The following is a 13,523-nucleotide window of genomic DNA, read 5'->3' as shown; positions in this document are numbered from 1 at the left end:
ACAGTATTACCTTTAATATTTGTTGTTCTGGAAAAAAGTTATTTCTTTTAGTTTGGTTAACATAAATGCGGTTTAATTTTTTTAAAAGGCCTTTAAGAAGCACCTTATACAATTTAATTGGCTACAGAACAAATCACTGCTGTTCAATGACTTGTTTATTCAACCTAACTATTCTAGTTAACAACAACAACAACAACAACAACAACAAAAAATCATGGTAAAAATAAAATAACTATTGAAACTTAATGTGTTGGGAGCAGGGGGACTCTTAAAGGTGCAGTAGGTGATGGTATTCAGAAACATTTTTTGTTGTGCTGGTTGAAATTTTCTTCACATTCCAATAGTAATGATTAAAGTAAATGATCTAAATGTATTTTTATATTCTGGGTGAGGCATAAGACTATTTATTACTATTCATCCAATTAAAATATGTCAGGCCGATGATTCTTGTAATTGTGATAAGTAGCCTTGGCAGTCTGTCAATAAATGTAGACTTGTATATCAGCAGCAGTTCACACAGATCCGCCATTTGCACATCCACACACATTCACCTGCACACGAGAGAGTGACAGCGGTAAACACAAATGCTGAATCAAAACTTTATAAAATCCTGACTCAATTTTATTAGTTATATGCAGAAGTGTTGTTCAGCCACTGAAATTATCTGTTGAAAGATTGATGTGAATTTAAATTTTAGAAGGGACATTTTACAGAATTGATAACGTAGATTTTTATTTAGATTAACAACAAAACATCAGTAAATGGCGCTATTCACCCTAGCCTGCTTTACTGAGGTGCAGTTGCTTTTATATTCTCATTAGCTAATTTTTCAACAATGTGCTGTGACGTGCTCCCTATATTGTTTACCATGCTACTCTGAATATTCGTCTGAAATAGCATGTAAGTATGGCTTAGTAATAAGTGTAATTCCTGCTCACCACCAGCCAATCACTAAGCATACAGTAGTCGCTTTAGGACAATGCGCATGAGAGAGTAAGACCAGCAATCCTTACATGCATGAAATATTGCACATAATGACAAGCCTTGCTTGCTACACAACTGAAAATGTGCTAGATATAATACAGTTTTTCATTCAGAATGGTATTATTATAAAGCAATATAAAGTTTTCTAACTGGCAAATGATCTAGTGGGTCTCTGTCATCTTTACGGTGCACGTTCGTGATTTCAGGAGGCGTGGCTTTGGACGGCAGGGGAGGGATTATGTTTCAAAGATATTATGCTAATGGACAGCATTTTGGCAGATCACCTACTGCACCTTTAAACAGCACTTGCTAAATTACTAGTGAACATTATGTGCTTTCATCATGGCAAAGTTAAAATGACACAGGTAATTAGAAGTTACTTATTAAAACTATTGGTTAAAAATGTGTTGAAAATCTCTTCCCTGGAGGGATCATTTAGTATTCAACCATTTAATCATTTTTACAAATTATAATTAGGAAATAATTATTACATATAGATCTACATATACACCTTATATACACACCAAGCGGCAACCTCCAGCTCTCCCTAGATTCATTTTGGTTCATAGCTAATATTACCATTCATGACAACTGTGAGGGGGGTACATTTTTTTTAAACTCATCCATTTCCTGTATATTAGGTTTTATTAAGTCTGCATAATTAAGGGCGTGGCCACTTGAGTGACAGCTAGGTCTCGCTGGTCGCAGTCACTTCACCTCAGCTGAATCCGGCAGATTAGCCACTGATCTCGGCATATTCATCGTATTTGTTTTGTTTTATGTGGCTGTACACAGTCAGCTGCCTTTTGGACTTATTTCTTACAATTATCAGATGATATGGCATGCTGTGCGTACTTAATTGTGCTCACAAACCATTCACGGGGCCTCTATATCCCAGGTGAGTGAAATTATATACTTATATACCATCTCTATAAATGCATGTGTTTTATTTAAGATCATTTATCATTTTCTTTAGAGCTGTAATTCACTCCAGAATCTGACAGATTAATCAGCTGTAGGCTCTAGAACAGTCATCTGAAGCGTTATCATACACTGGAATTGTATTTCATCAATAGTCTTGCATCTACTAACACACACTATAATTGAGTGTTTGAAAGTAATTCACGTTTTCCTCCTTTGAAAAACGTCATAATGCTTAGTAGCTCAATGTATTACAACAGTGTTTTTAAAAGTCTAAACACTTTATTGATATAGTGTACAGCCAAGGACATGTGGTCAGAACACGAACGAGTCGCAGGTGATGAAGAATTAAGCGTTTCTCCCATAGGAAACCTGTCTAAGCAGAATGCCAGCATGGGTCTGTAGCTCCGCCTCTTAGCCCTTATTTGGTATCCCTTGGTTGGTGCCATGACGTGCAAACAAAAGGGCGAAGGTTAGCCACGCCTACCGGTAGCTTCTTTTGGGCTAGTCATAAACCTATGGGTGATGTCACAGATACTACGTCCATATCTTTTACAGTCTATGATACACACAAAAACAAACATGGGCCTAAGGACCACTTTTTTTTGAAAGATTGTTTCTGTAAACATCTCTATGCCTAGCTTTGTCTTTAAAAATCCCCAAAACATTTCACCCCATGTATTAATAAAGCAAACAAAGTTGACTGACTTCATTGCACCTGAAAACTCTTCACCCGCAGCTCACCCTGAAGCACTCGTGTCCTCCAGCAAAACACTTTATTGTTGTTGGGAGTTTTTTTTCCACTCTTGATCGCTCAGACGTCACTGCTTTGCTGATACATTCCCCCATTAGGCTTATGTCTAGCAGCAATTTAAAATCAATTACCATCTGCCGAGAAGCCAGCGAGGTTATACACTTTGTGCATTTGTTTGTTTGGCAGACAGTGCTGACTATTCCGTTAAAGACGCCCCATCACACCAAATAAAAGCCCCTCACTGCTGGGGACACGTCTCGGTTTGTGCATTGCAGAAGACTCTCATTAGCAACAGATTAATGGTAACATGGAAAGGTGGTGACCAGGGTAAATGGAGTGATTTATGTTGGTAAGAATTAAACCTCTTGTTATACATAAGTTACCATTATTTGTAATATGCCTTTAAAGGGGAGCTATTATGCAAAAATCACTTTTATAAGGGGTTTAAACAGTTATGTGGCAACAGTGTGTGAATATAACCAGCTTCTAATGCTACAAATCAATCCTATTTTTATAATCACACTTGGAAAAACACTTTGGTTGACATTCTACCTTTGTACATGTCATCAGAGGGGGAAAGCCCTGCTCATTAGTGACGATCTCTCCCTCATTAGCATAAACAGCCCTGAGTGAGAAGCAGCCGTCCACCATTAGAGTTTTTACCTGCTATTTCACCTGTTGTTCTTATATATACAAAATATATTTCATCAAAATAGTCCTATTTTGAGTCTGCCATTATGCTGACACACAGGCATTTGTAGCTCCGCCCTCTTTTGAAAAGCGCACAATCTATTTAAATTTAAAGTGACAGTCACGGTTTAGATCAAAGCCTAAAAGGGTCCGATTTAAATAGGTACAAAACATTATTTGTGGGGAGCTGAAACCTCACATACACACTGTAGGGACGGAGACTTATTTTACCTTGCAGTGAAATGTAAAAGAGTTTTAGCAGAATCTAATACTCATTTATTAGATAATAGATAATAGTTTATTAGATAATAGTTTATCTCAGCATTGATTCAAATGTATTTATATATATATTTTAATACAACTACTGGTACTCCATTCATCCATTGACATGTATTTAGTTTTAATCCGTCACCCAGTAAGTTTAAGAGCTTTTGGGCTTAAGGTTGGTTTTGATTGGGTTGTCACCACGGTTATAAAAAATAGGTACACAAGTACATTTAAGAAAATAAGTATATTTAATAAAAATTAATAAATGAAAAGGAGGAAAAAAATAGATTTGAAACAGTATCTCACCCCTCAGGAGTGAAGTCTTTCTCCTTGCAGATCTCCATCAGTTTGGGGGTCAATCTGTAGGCCTTCAGACAGAGAGAGCCCTGTGCCGTCTTTAGGGGATCTGTGGATTAAAAAAAAAAAACAAAAAAAAACAATTTTAAGTAAATCTGCAATACTCCAAGAAAGAAAAAAATATGGAAAGTTGTAATCTTCATGTAGCCTGAGCTATTTTAACTATTTTTGAACAGTAAATTCAAAAGCATATCTCCTTTTATTTCCTTTCTTCACTTGTTATCCAATACATTTCTGCTTCCCTGAACAAAAGGTGCTTTATAAGTCAAGGTGAAGTTTTTTACTAGTTGTCAAAACAAGTGGAACAACATTTAACAAAGAAAAAGAAAGAAAACGCTCATTTATCTTTGTATATTTAATGAAAAAAATAATAATACTTTAGAATTTTGGTAAAAAACATGCACTGTTCAAATTCTAAAATATAATGAACAGTAACAGAAATAAAATGAACAATAATGATCAAGTTTTTTTGTCATTGTTTTTATAATTACAACAGACAAACACATTTACTGTAAATTACAAGAAAAACATTGAAAAAAAAGATTTTTGAAAATTAAATGTTTTAAAGCAATACTATTATAAAACTAAAATCACACAAAACTAACTCTCAACTACAATGCTTCAGTAAAAATGTCATGCATGGCAGGTTTATTTATATAGCACATTTCATACACAATGTTATTCAGTGCATTACATAAACAAGATCTATAAAGATAATAAAGAAAAGTTACACACAAATTACCACCTGTCATGAATAGGCAGAGTGATCTTTGTCGTTATAATGGCGTCGACAAACTTGGTTGGTAAAAAAAATGCACAACCAACAGTGTCTGAGGGTTTCGCTGAAATTACCAAGTAAAATCATGAAAGTGAAAGTGACAAGCAGTTTACTGATGCTGTGACAAGATTAATTAAATATCACGTTTAACAACTATAGTGAAACAGGATCAAGCCCTACATCCTTGACAAACTGTCTGACGTGCACTGCTCTCTGGGGTTTTGTGCTCAAAGCACCCGCTGACTGCCAGAGCTCAGACGCACATATGCTGCAGTCCATGGCTTTGTGTGTGTTTGTATGTGGTCACATGATGTGCATTTTCAGCGGTATAGTGTGGATGGGTTTTTCAGAAATCCTAGTGTGGATCATTTTCATCCTAAAATGCCATTTTAAAACTAAGACGTATTAGTGTAAACAGGGACTGTGTATTTTTCGCAAGCGTGTTGCTGCTGCATCAGGGGCGGGTGGAGGATTGCGATGCCGGCTCAGCATAATGAGGTCTACCGGCAATCGACGATGGACAATGACATCGTCTATCGACCCAACCTTACTCAGCAGTAACTTTTTCAATGTATGTCCCTGTAAGAAAACATCGTAAATGATTGGAAATCCGGTGAGCGCAATAATCAAATCCTTGGGAACAACTGTGGTCGGAAACGATGTTAACAGGACTGTTCTCTGGACTCCTCTCAAGCGGACTTTAACATTCTGATTCCATGATCATTACCATAAAGTCGACTTTATTTCAACTTCGCTGCTCCTCACCGCAGGCTCCCATTGAAAATGAATGACTTCCGGCTACTTTGATGCTCTCGCTGCTTTCAGTGTGAACGCACAGTTAGAAAATCCCATTCAGATAATGTAATGTAATATAATGTGTACATTTATATAGCGCATTTATTGTGTATGGCCATTCACCCAAAGCACTTCTCAATCATGAGGCGGGTCTCTCCACACCAACACTTGTGTGCAGCATCCTGCGACGGCAGCCACAGGACAGCGACAACAGTGCGCTCACCACACATCAGCTATTGGGGGAGTGGAGAGACAGTGATGGATCCAATTCAGTGGATGGGGATGATTGGGAGGCCATGATGGGTAAGGGTTGATGGAGGGAATCTGGCCAGGACACGGGTTATACCGTACCATGGGATTTTAAATGACCACAGAGAGTCAAGACCTCGGTTTAACATCTCATCCGAAAGACGACACTTACTGACAGTAGAGTCCCCTTCACTATACTGGGGCGTTAGGAATCACACAGACCACAGGTTGAGCACCCCCTGCTGGCCTCACTAACACCACTTCCACCAGCAACCTAGTTTTCCCATGTGGTCTCCCATCAAAGTACTGACCAGGCTCAGCCCTGCTTCGCTTCAGTGAGTAACCGGTCTTGGGCTGCAGGGTGATATGGCTGTGGCATAGTCTTGAATTAATTCTTCTGCTCACCAATCAAGCATTGAATTGATCAAAAACTACGGTAAATGCTGAAAATGATAATTACTTTTGGAAATAATGGCTTTTCCTTCAGTCTTTATCTACAGGCGGCATCACTCCAGTCTAACACAAAGCATGGTGATTCCTCTTCTCACAAAATGAGCTAATTTGGTGCTTCAGAAACACTTCTTATTACCTGAGCAACGTTCAAAATGTTCTGCGAATTAATGAAGTGTGGAAATGGCAATGCAGTGTCTTTTTTCAGGTGTTGAAATGGAGCACGCTTTTTTTTTTTCTTCCCCGAAGTCCAATTTTGGCTTGATAAAGAAAGTGCTTTGTGTTGAAACTCAGGAGTCTATTGTTGTGTGCTGTCTCAGATGAAGAAAAGCCAACGAGATTTAACCAGGACACAGACAGAAGAGGACAGCCCAGATGCACAACAATAACACAACTTGTAGATCACAGTTAGGAGACGGGGAAACAGATGCAGTCTGGGTTGTCGGCTGACAGTTTGGTTGAACAGAACGTGTTGGACATCAGCTGCAACTACAAAGGTAAAAATAAACTAATCGACCATTTTTGAGTGTCACAGAAAAAGTTAAAGCTAAACTTCACTTTTAATATGAAATTTTTTTAATGCTATTTTTCTCCTTATTTTGTGATATTGGATTTATCTCCTCACTGAACTCAGGTTTGTCTGAACATTCAATGGGTTGTAACATTTTACAAATTTTATAAAAAAATATATATAAATAAGTAACTGAATAAAAACACGTGTTTGGTATTTATGGCATTATTATTATTATTATTATTATTATTATTAATAAAATTACTATTTAGTAGTAGTAGTAGTATCATTAATTATATAATAATTACTAATATTATATTGCTTATTACTATTATTATTATTAGTAGTAGTAGTAGTAGTAGTATCATTAATTATATAATTGTTACTAATATTATATTGCTTATTACTATTATTATTATTAGTAGTAGTAGTAGTAGTAGAAGAACTATTTCATTTACTTTATTAAAATGATTATTAAAATAATGTATTATTATTATTTATTTATTATATAATTATTATTACTAAAAAATAGGTGCAGCAGTCTAAGGAGAGAACCCCAGACAATTCCTCTAGTTCCTCCGGGGGATTCCGAGGCGTTACCGGGCCAGCCGAGAGACAGTCCCTCCAGCGTGTCCTGGGTCTTCCCCGATGCCTCCTCCCGGTGGGACATGGCTGGAACACCTCCCTAGGTATGCTTCCAAGAGGCATCTGAAACAGATGCCCGAGCCACCTCAGCTGACTTCTCTCAATGTGGAGAAGCAGCGACTCCACTCCTCGCTTCTCCCGGGTGACAGAGCTCCTCAGCCTAGAAGGAAACTCATTTCAACCGCTTCTGCCTGAGGTCTTGTCCTTTCGGTCATGAACCAAAGCTCTTGACTATAGGTGAGAGCAGGAACGTAGATTGACTGATAAATCAGAGATTTGCCTTTGGGCTCAGCTCCTTCTCCACAACGAACCAGTAGATCGACCGCATTACTGCTGCACCGATCCGCCAGTCAATCTCACGTTCCATTCTTCTCTTGCTCGTGAACAAAACCCCGAGATACTTAAACTCCTCCACCTAGGGTTAGGGCTTTCCTCCAACCTGGATATGGCAAACCACCTTTTTCCAGTGGAGCACCATGGCCTCGGACTTGGAGGTGCTGACTCTCATCCCAGCCATGTCACACTCGGCAGCAAACCGCCCCAGAGCATACTGAAGGTCCATGTCCGATGAAGCATCGTCTGTGAAAAACAGAGATGAGATCCTGTGGTCCCCAAACCGGACCCCCTCCAGCCCAAGGTTGCGCTTTGAAATTCTGTCCATAAAAATTATGAACAGAATTGGTGACAAAGGGCAGCCCTGCCGGAGTCCAACATGCGCTGGAAACAAGTCTGACTTATTGCCGGCAATGCGAACCAAACTCCTACTCTGTTCATACAAGGACAAGCTAGCCCATAACAGAGCGCCTCTGACCCCATACTCCCAGAGCACCCTCCACAGAATGCCACAAGGGACACGATCTCCAAGTCCCCAAAACACATGTGGACTTGTTGGGCATACTCCCATAAACCCTTGAGCACCCTGGTGAGGATATAGAGCTGGTCCAGTGTACCACAGCCAGGACGAAAACTACATTGCTCCTCCTGAATCCTAGGTTCAACCATCGGCCGGATGCTCCTCTCCAGTACCCTGGTCTAGATTTTCCAAGGGAGGATAACTATTATTCAAACATATTAAAATTAGTACTATAATAATAATAAATATTTATTTATTTATTTATTTATTTATTATTTAATAAAAAATGATATAATTATTATTACTAAAATGATATTACTATTATTATTATTATTATTATTATTATTATTGTCATCATCATCACTATTATTACAACTATCACATGATTACTATTATTAAAATTATATTATTATTATTATTATTACAGATAAAATAATAACAAAAAGAAAAACTACTAAAACTTAAATGAAAACAGAAAACAAATTTAAATAAGCTCAAGAGTTTAATGGAACAGAACATACAAAAAAAGGAAGAAAAATAAATAACTCTGAAACACTGAAGACCTTTTTATAGTCGCAAGAAAGCAAAGCTACAAATTAAATTAACAAGGTCCAAATAGGCATAAACACAAAAATTAGATGGCAAACAATTAAAAAGGGTTTATGGATGGATTAAATTGTGGTGTTGGAAACAGTCGTCATAAGGCTTACGAGAAAGTTCTGCCAAAAATGCAATTCTGTGAGAAAAAAGGATTGAGAAAATCAGCATGCATGCGCAATCGTCCAGGTTTAATTATTTTTATTGTAAACACTGGCTTGTGGTGCCGTCTTGCTAGAAATATGTGAGAAAAATCAGACAATGTGTGAAATGTGCACACATATTTCCACTCACATCCTCTAAACGTGATAGCAACGTCTCATGTAATACATTAGAGGGTTTGGGATGGGTCTGAATGAGACTATGCAACAGTCATTTTGGGCCTGCTCATACCTTAACATGCATTTTGGTTGCATCTTAAGTTTAGTGCTATCAGAAGTGGATGTTAAATAAGCAATCTAAAAAAAGTGTTGAAACACTCCAGCCAAACAAGATTTAAGACTTGTGGCTTGAAAATCTAAGTTTGCCGTGTATACGCGTCTACCAGAGCAGAAACAACAGCTTCTGTCTCACCATATATCATTTTTCATGGTCATTTTTCATGTTTAATGGGGTATATGCACAGCTAGTGTTTTTTAGCCAATGATAAGCTTCCAGTGAAAGCTTAATGTCTTTAATCTTAAAGACTGTGTGGCTAGCGCAGAAACTCCATTGAAAACACTGGGTAAAAATAGACTGCCATATTTTAAAGACATGGCAGGGGGGGTGGAATTTAATGCAGTGCTTCTTGTCTGGTCTGAGACCCACTTTATATCATGCATCTATCAGGCAGTGAAGATCACTGATTTTTAAAGGGGCATGAAACCCCCGTCTCAGCAGGGTGTTTTCCCACCTCTAGTTTGAAGAAAGTCAGGGAAGTGAGTTCAGCTTTGTTTAGGTGGGAGTGTCGGGGGAGGAAAAGGGGTGATGGGTTTGAGTATGCGCTGATTTTCACAGAGGCAAAACAACACATAGCCGCAGGGGAGAAAGACAGTGACTGTTTACATGGACATCAGTAATCAAATTATTTGCCAAATTCTTTATTTGTCGACTATAACTGCAGTTTGGCACTTTCACTTTCATTCAGGAACATTTCATGTGTGACAAACGAGGTATTGGATGCAAGGAACTGCTGGAAGAGTGTAGTTTTAATGGAATGTTTGATACCGCACACCGTATGGGGCGCATCCGCATTTCACTGTAACTTAGATGCACTCGGTAGGTAGCGTCAGAAAGCCGTGTGTGTATAGACTATCCTGTCACAAAATGGGGTGAAAATCCTATACAACGGTAATAGTTTGATAATGGTGTTTACATGTTTACATTTGGAGAGCAGCATTGACAGCGGATCTTTCAGTCTATAATACTGTAGTGATATTAACGTACTGTAAACATAGTAACTAAATAATTTTGACTGACTTTTAAGGTCTGTCTTTAAAAACTGAAGGATTACTGCTGACGATACTAACCAACTTTGCCTTTGAATAAACAAACAAAGAACGCTGATCACAAACTCACTAAATCTGTAAAGACAGGACAACCAACACCAACTGGAGCCGCGTCTTTTTTTTTAGCAGAATTTGAGTGCTGTGTTCATTCTTCTGAAGACAAAAGTCTCAAAATATATTTTCAATATAGAATTGAAAGAGCTTACAATGATGAGTTTTTAAAGGGATTGTTCACCTAAAATTGCAAATTGTCATCATTTACTAACCCATAGCAGTGGAAGAATGTTGGAAACCAGTAACCATTGACTTCAATAATTGAAACAAAAACATACTGTGGAAGTTAATGGTTACAGGTTTCCAACATCTTTTAAAAAATTTTAACAGGAAAAAAAGAAAAAAAAAAAACACATGCTGGTTTACAACAAGTTAAAAGTGAGTAAATGACCATTTTAAGACAAAATGTTATGGCTAAATGTGATTCGGTCATCCATAATATGTTAATACCAGGTGTACAGAGAACTTTCAAGTACTATGCATTATTCTGCAGACCTCTTAAAATTAAATAAAATAATTATTTTATCCACCCTCAAAATTTAACGATCTTCCAGTTGTGATTTTAAAGGGATAGTTCAGCCACAAATGAAAATCGTCATTTACTCACCCTTAACTTGTTCCAAACTAGTGGAGGAATGTTGGAAACCAGTAACCACAGACTTCCATAATTGGATCAAACAAATACTAAGGAGGTCAATATTTACGGATTTCCAACATTCAATTTTTTCTCTCCATTGAAAAAGATAATCACTGTCTAGAACAAGTCAAGGTTAAGTAAAGGAGAAAATTTTGATTTTGTGGTGAACTAACACTTTAAATGAGAAATGTGGGATGTTAATTCACATATTAAGGCAAAGCCAGTTTATTTATATAATACATTTCATACACAGTGGCAATTCAAAGTCCTTTTTTTACATAAACAGGAATAAAAGAGACCAATATCAATAAAATAAAAACAAATAATATAAAAACAGATGAAAACAGCGACAGTTTTTCCATTTTCCAAAACACCAGTGTATCATATTTTCTTATTTTACTCTGGCACTTCCCCATTCTGGTGATTTCACTAGCAAAAATAAGAGTAATGTTGCAACGAATGTCATTTTATCAGTTGTCTTCTGTAAATATTGAGAAAAATTAATCAAATAAATTAAAAAATGTTTAAACCAAACTAAATGTATTACACCACACTGTAAATCCATAAATCAGCAGTTTTCTTTATTTTGTGATTCATATTTTAACATAATTTTTTCCTATGTATTTATGCTTTTGAATTGCATTATTTTACATTGACCTTTCTTCCAACAACTTTTAACCTTGAAAAGTTAAAAAAATAATAATAATTTATTAACATTTAATAGTTTAAAGTGATAAATTGTCTGGGTTGTTGTTGTATACTAAGGTACAAAAACCTTGTGGTAAACTAGCAGTACATTTTCTCTTATTTTATCTAATTATTCCAATAAAAGTCACTACGTTAAACTCTAGAGTTGAATTTTCAATATCAAAAGTTGACAGAGAAGAGATCAACAACCCATAATGCAACTCAGAACCGTAAACAAACGCAAAACACTTGTGAGGCACAAAATACGGACACTGCTAATTAACAGATTTTTTAACACTGCATTATTATTACAGATTAGGAACTGATCATCTTCAAATAACATCTTTGTGCAAAGCAAAAATCTCAGGAATGAAATCCAAGCCTCGAATGGTTGATTTGGAATGAGAACACATCACTTGACAATAACAAAGGTCAGAAAGTTAAGTGCCATAAAACCCGCACCTCCATCCTGCACCTACAAGATATTTATATTCACCCGGCGGATATAACAAATCTCAGACGGGAGGGCCATGAGGTCACGCAGAGAAGCCTTTTTCCTCCACTTTCATAAAGAAATCATCGACTGCAGGTGCTGTCAGTTTTCATAATCAAGCTGCGCCGACCACAAAAGCTCGCCACTGCTTTTAGTGAGTGAGTTGTATTGAATTAATGCGCTTGTCAGAGAGTTGTCAAAGGTTCTGAAGTGTTCGAACAGGGCCTTATCAGAGCTGCCACTCTATCATCCACCCTGCAGACTTTTAAAACCGCCCTGCGCCTTTTTACAACGCCCTTCTCTCGCTGATAGTTCATGCATCTGAAGTCACGGGTGGCCGCTTGAAATAATAATGGAGTAAATATAAACCGAGGCCAATCTAAAATCATATGTGCTAAAATAATGCTCTTACTGTGTGAGTGGAAGTGACTGTTTCAGAGTGTGAATTTATCAAAAATGGGAATGTTTGAATTTGATCTATCAGATTTGCTTTTTACATACACTCACTGGCCACTTTATTAGGTACACCTGTCCAACTGCTCGTTGACGCAAATTTCTAATCAGTCAATTACATGGCAGCAACTCAATGCATTTAGGCATTACGGTCAGAATTAGGCGGCAACAACAACAACAACAACAACATGAAAGCATAGATCCATCCTGCCTTGTATTAATGGTTCAGGCTGTTGGTGGTGTAATGGTTTCTTGGCACACTTTGGGCCCAATAGTACCAATTGAGCATCATGTCAACGCCACAGCCTACCTGAGTTTTGTCCATCCCTTTATGACCACAGTGGACCTATCTTCTGATGTCTACTTTCAGCAGGAATACGCGCCATGTCATAAAGCGTGAATCATCTCAGACTAGTTTATTTAACATGACAATGAGTTCACTGTTCACTGATTGTTAAATCCCGTATTGATTTTAAGACTCTGAATTTAAAATACAAAGCAGTGCATGGGCTAGCACCTGACTACATTTGTGACCTGGCAACTCTGGCCGCTCCCACCCGCAGTCTTCGTTTTTTATCTGCAATGTTGCTGTATCAGCCATGCTGTAAACTGAAGACTATGGGTGATGGTGCTTTTTCATACAGTGCGCCTAAGTTATGGAATGGCCTACCCACCAGCATCAGGAATGCTGTTTCTCTGGAACGTTTTAAGAAACTTCTTAAGACTCACCTTTTTACCGTTGCTTTTAGCTTAGATTGATTATTTTTGTTAACTTTATCATCCAAATGTATTGAATTGTTCATATTTTATTGTGGTCTTTTTATTTTTTGACTGTTTTTATTGTTCTGCTTTGTTTGCCTT

At 37.4% G+C, this 13,523-nt stretch overlaps 1 protein-coding gene across 1 annotated transcript in view; it reads right to left on the bottom strand.

The window, feature by feature from the left end:
- Positions 1 to 13,523, bottom strand: part of eif3ha (eukaryotic translation initiation factor 3, subunit H, a) — a 135,753-nt gene that overhangs the window by 39,411 nt on the left and 82,819 nt on the right. The window contains exon 4 of the mRNA XM_056475787.1: positions 3,923 to 4,022. Coding sequence (XP_056331762.1) covers positions 3,923 to 4,022 — 100 coding nt within the window. The remainder of the gene's footprint in view (positions 1 to 3,922; positions 4,023 to 13,523) is intronic.

Source organism: Danio aesculapii, chromosome 16 (genome assembly GCF_903798145.1).
Source record: "Danio aesculapii chromosome 16, fDanAes4.1, whole genome shotgun sequence".
In the NCBI taxonomy this organism is placed as follows: domain Eukaryota; kingdom Metazoa; phylum Chordata; class Actinopteri; order Cypriniformes; family Danionidae; genus Danio; species Danio aesculapii.
This window is presented reverse-complemented; position numbering and strand designations above follow the sequence as displayed.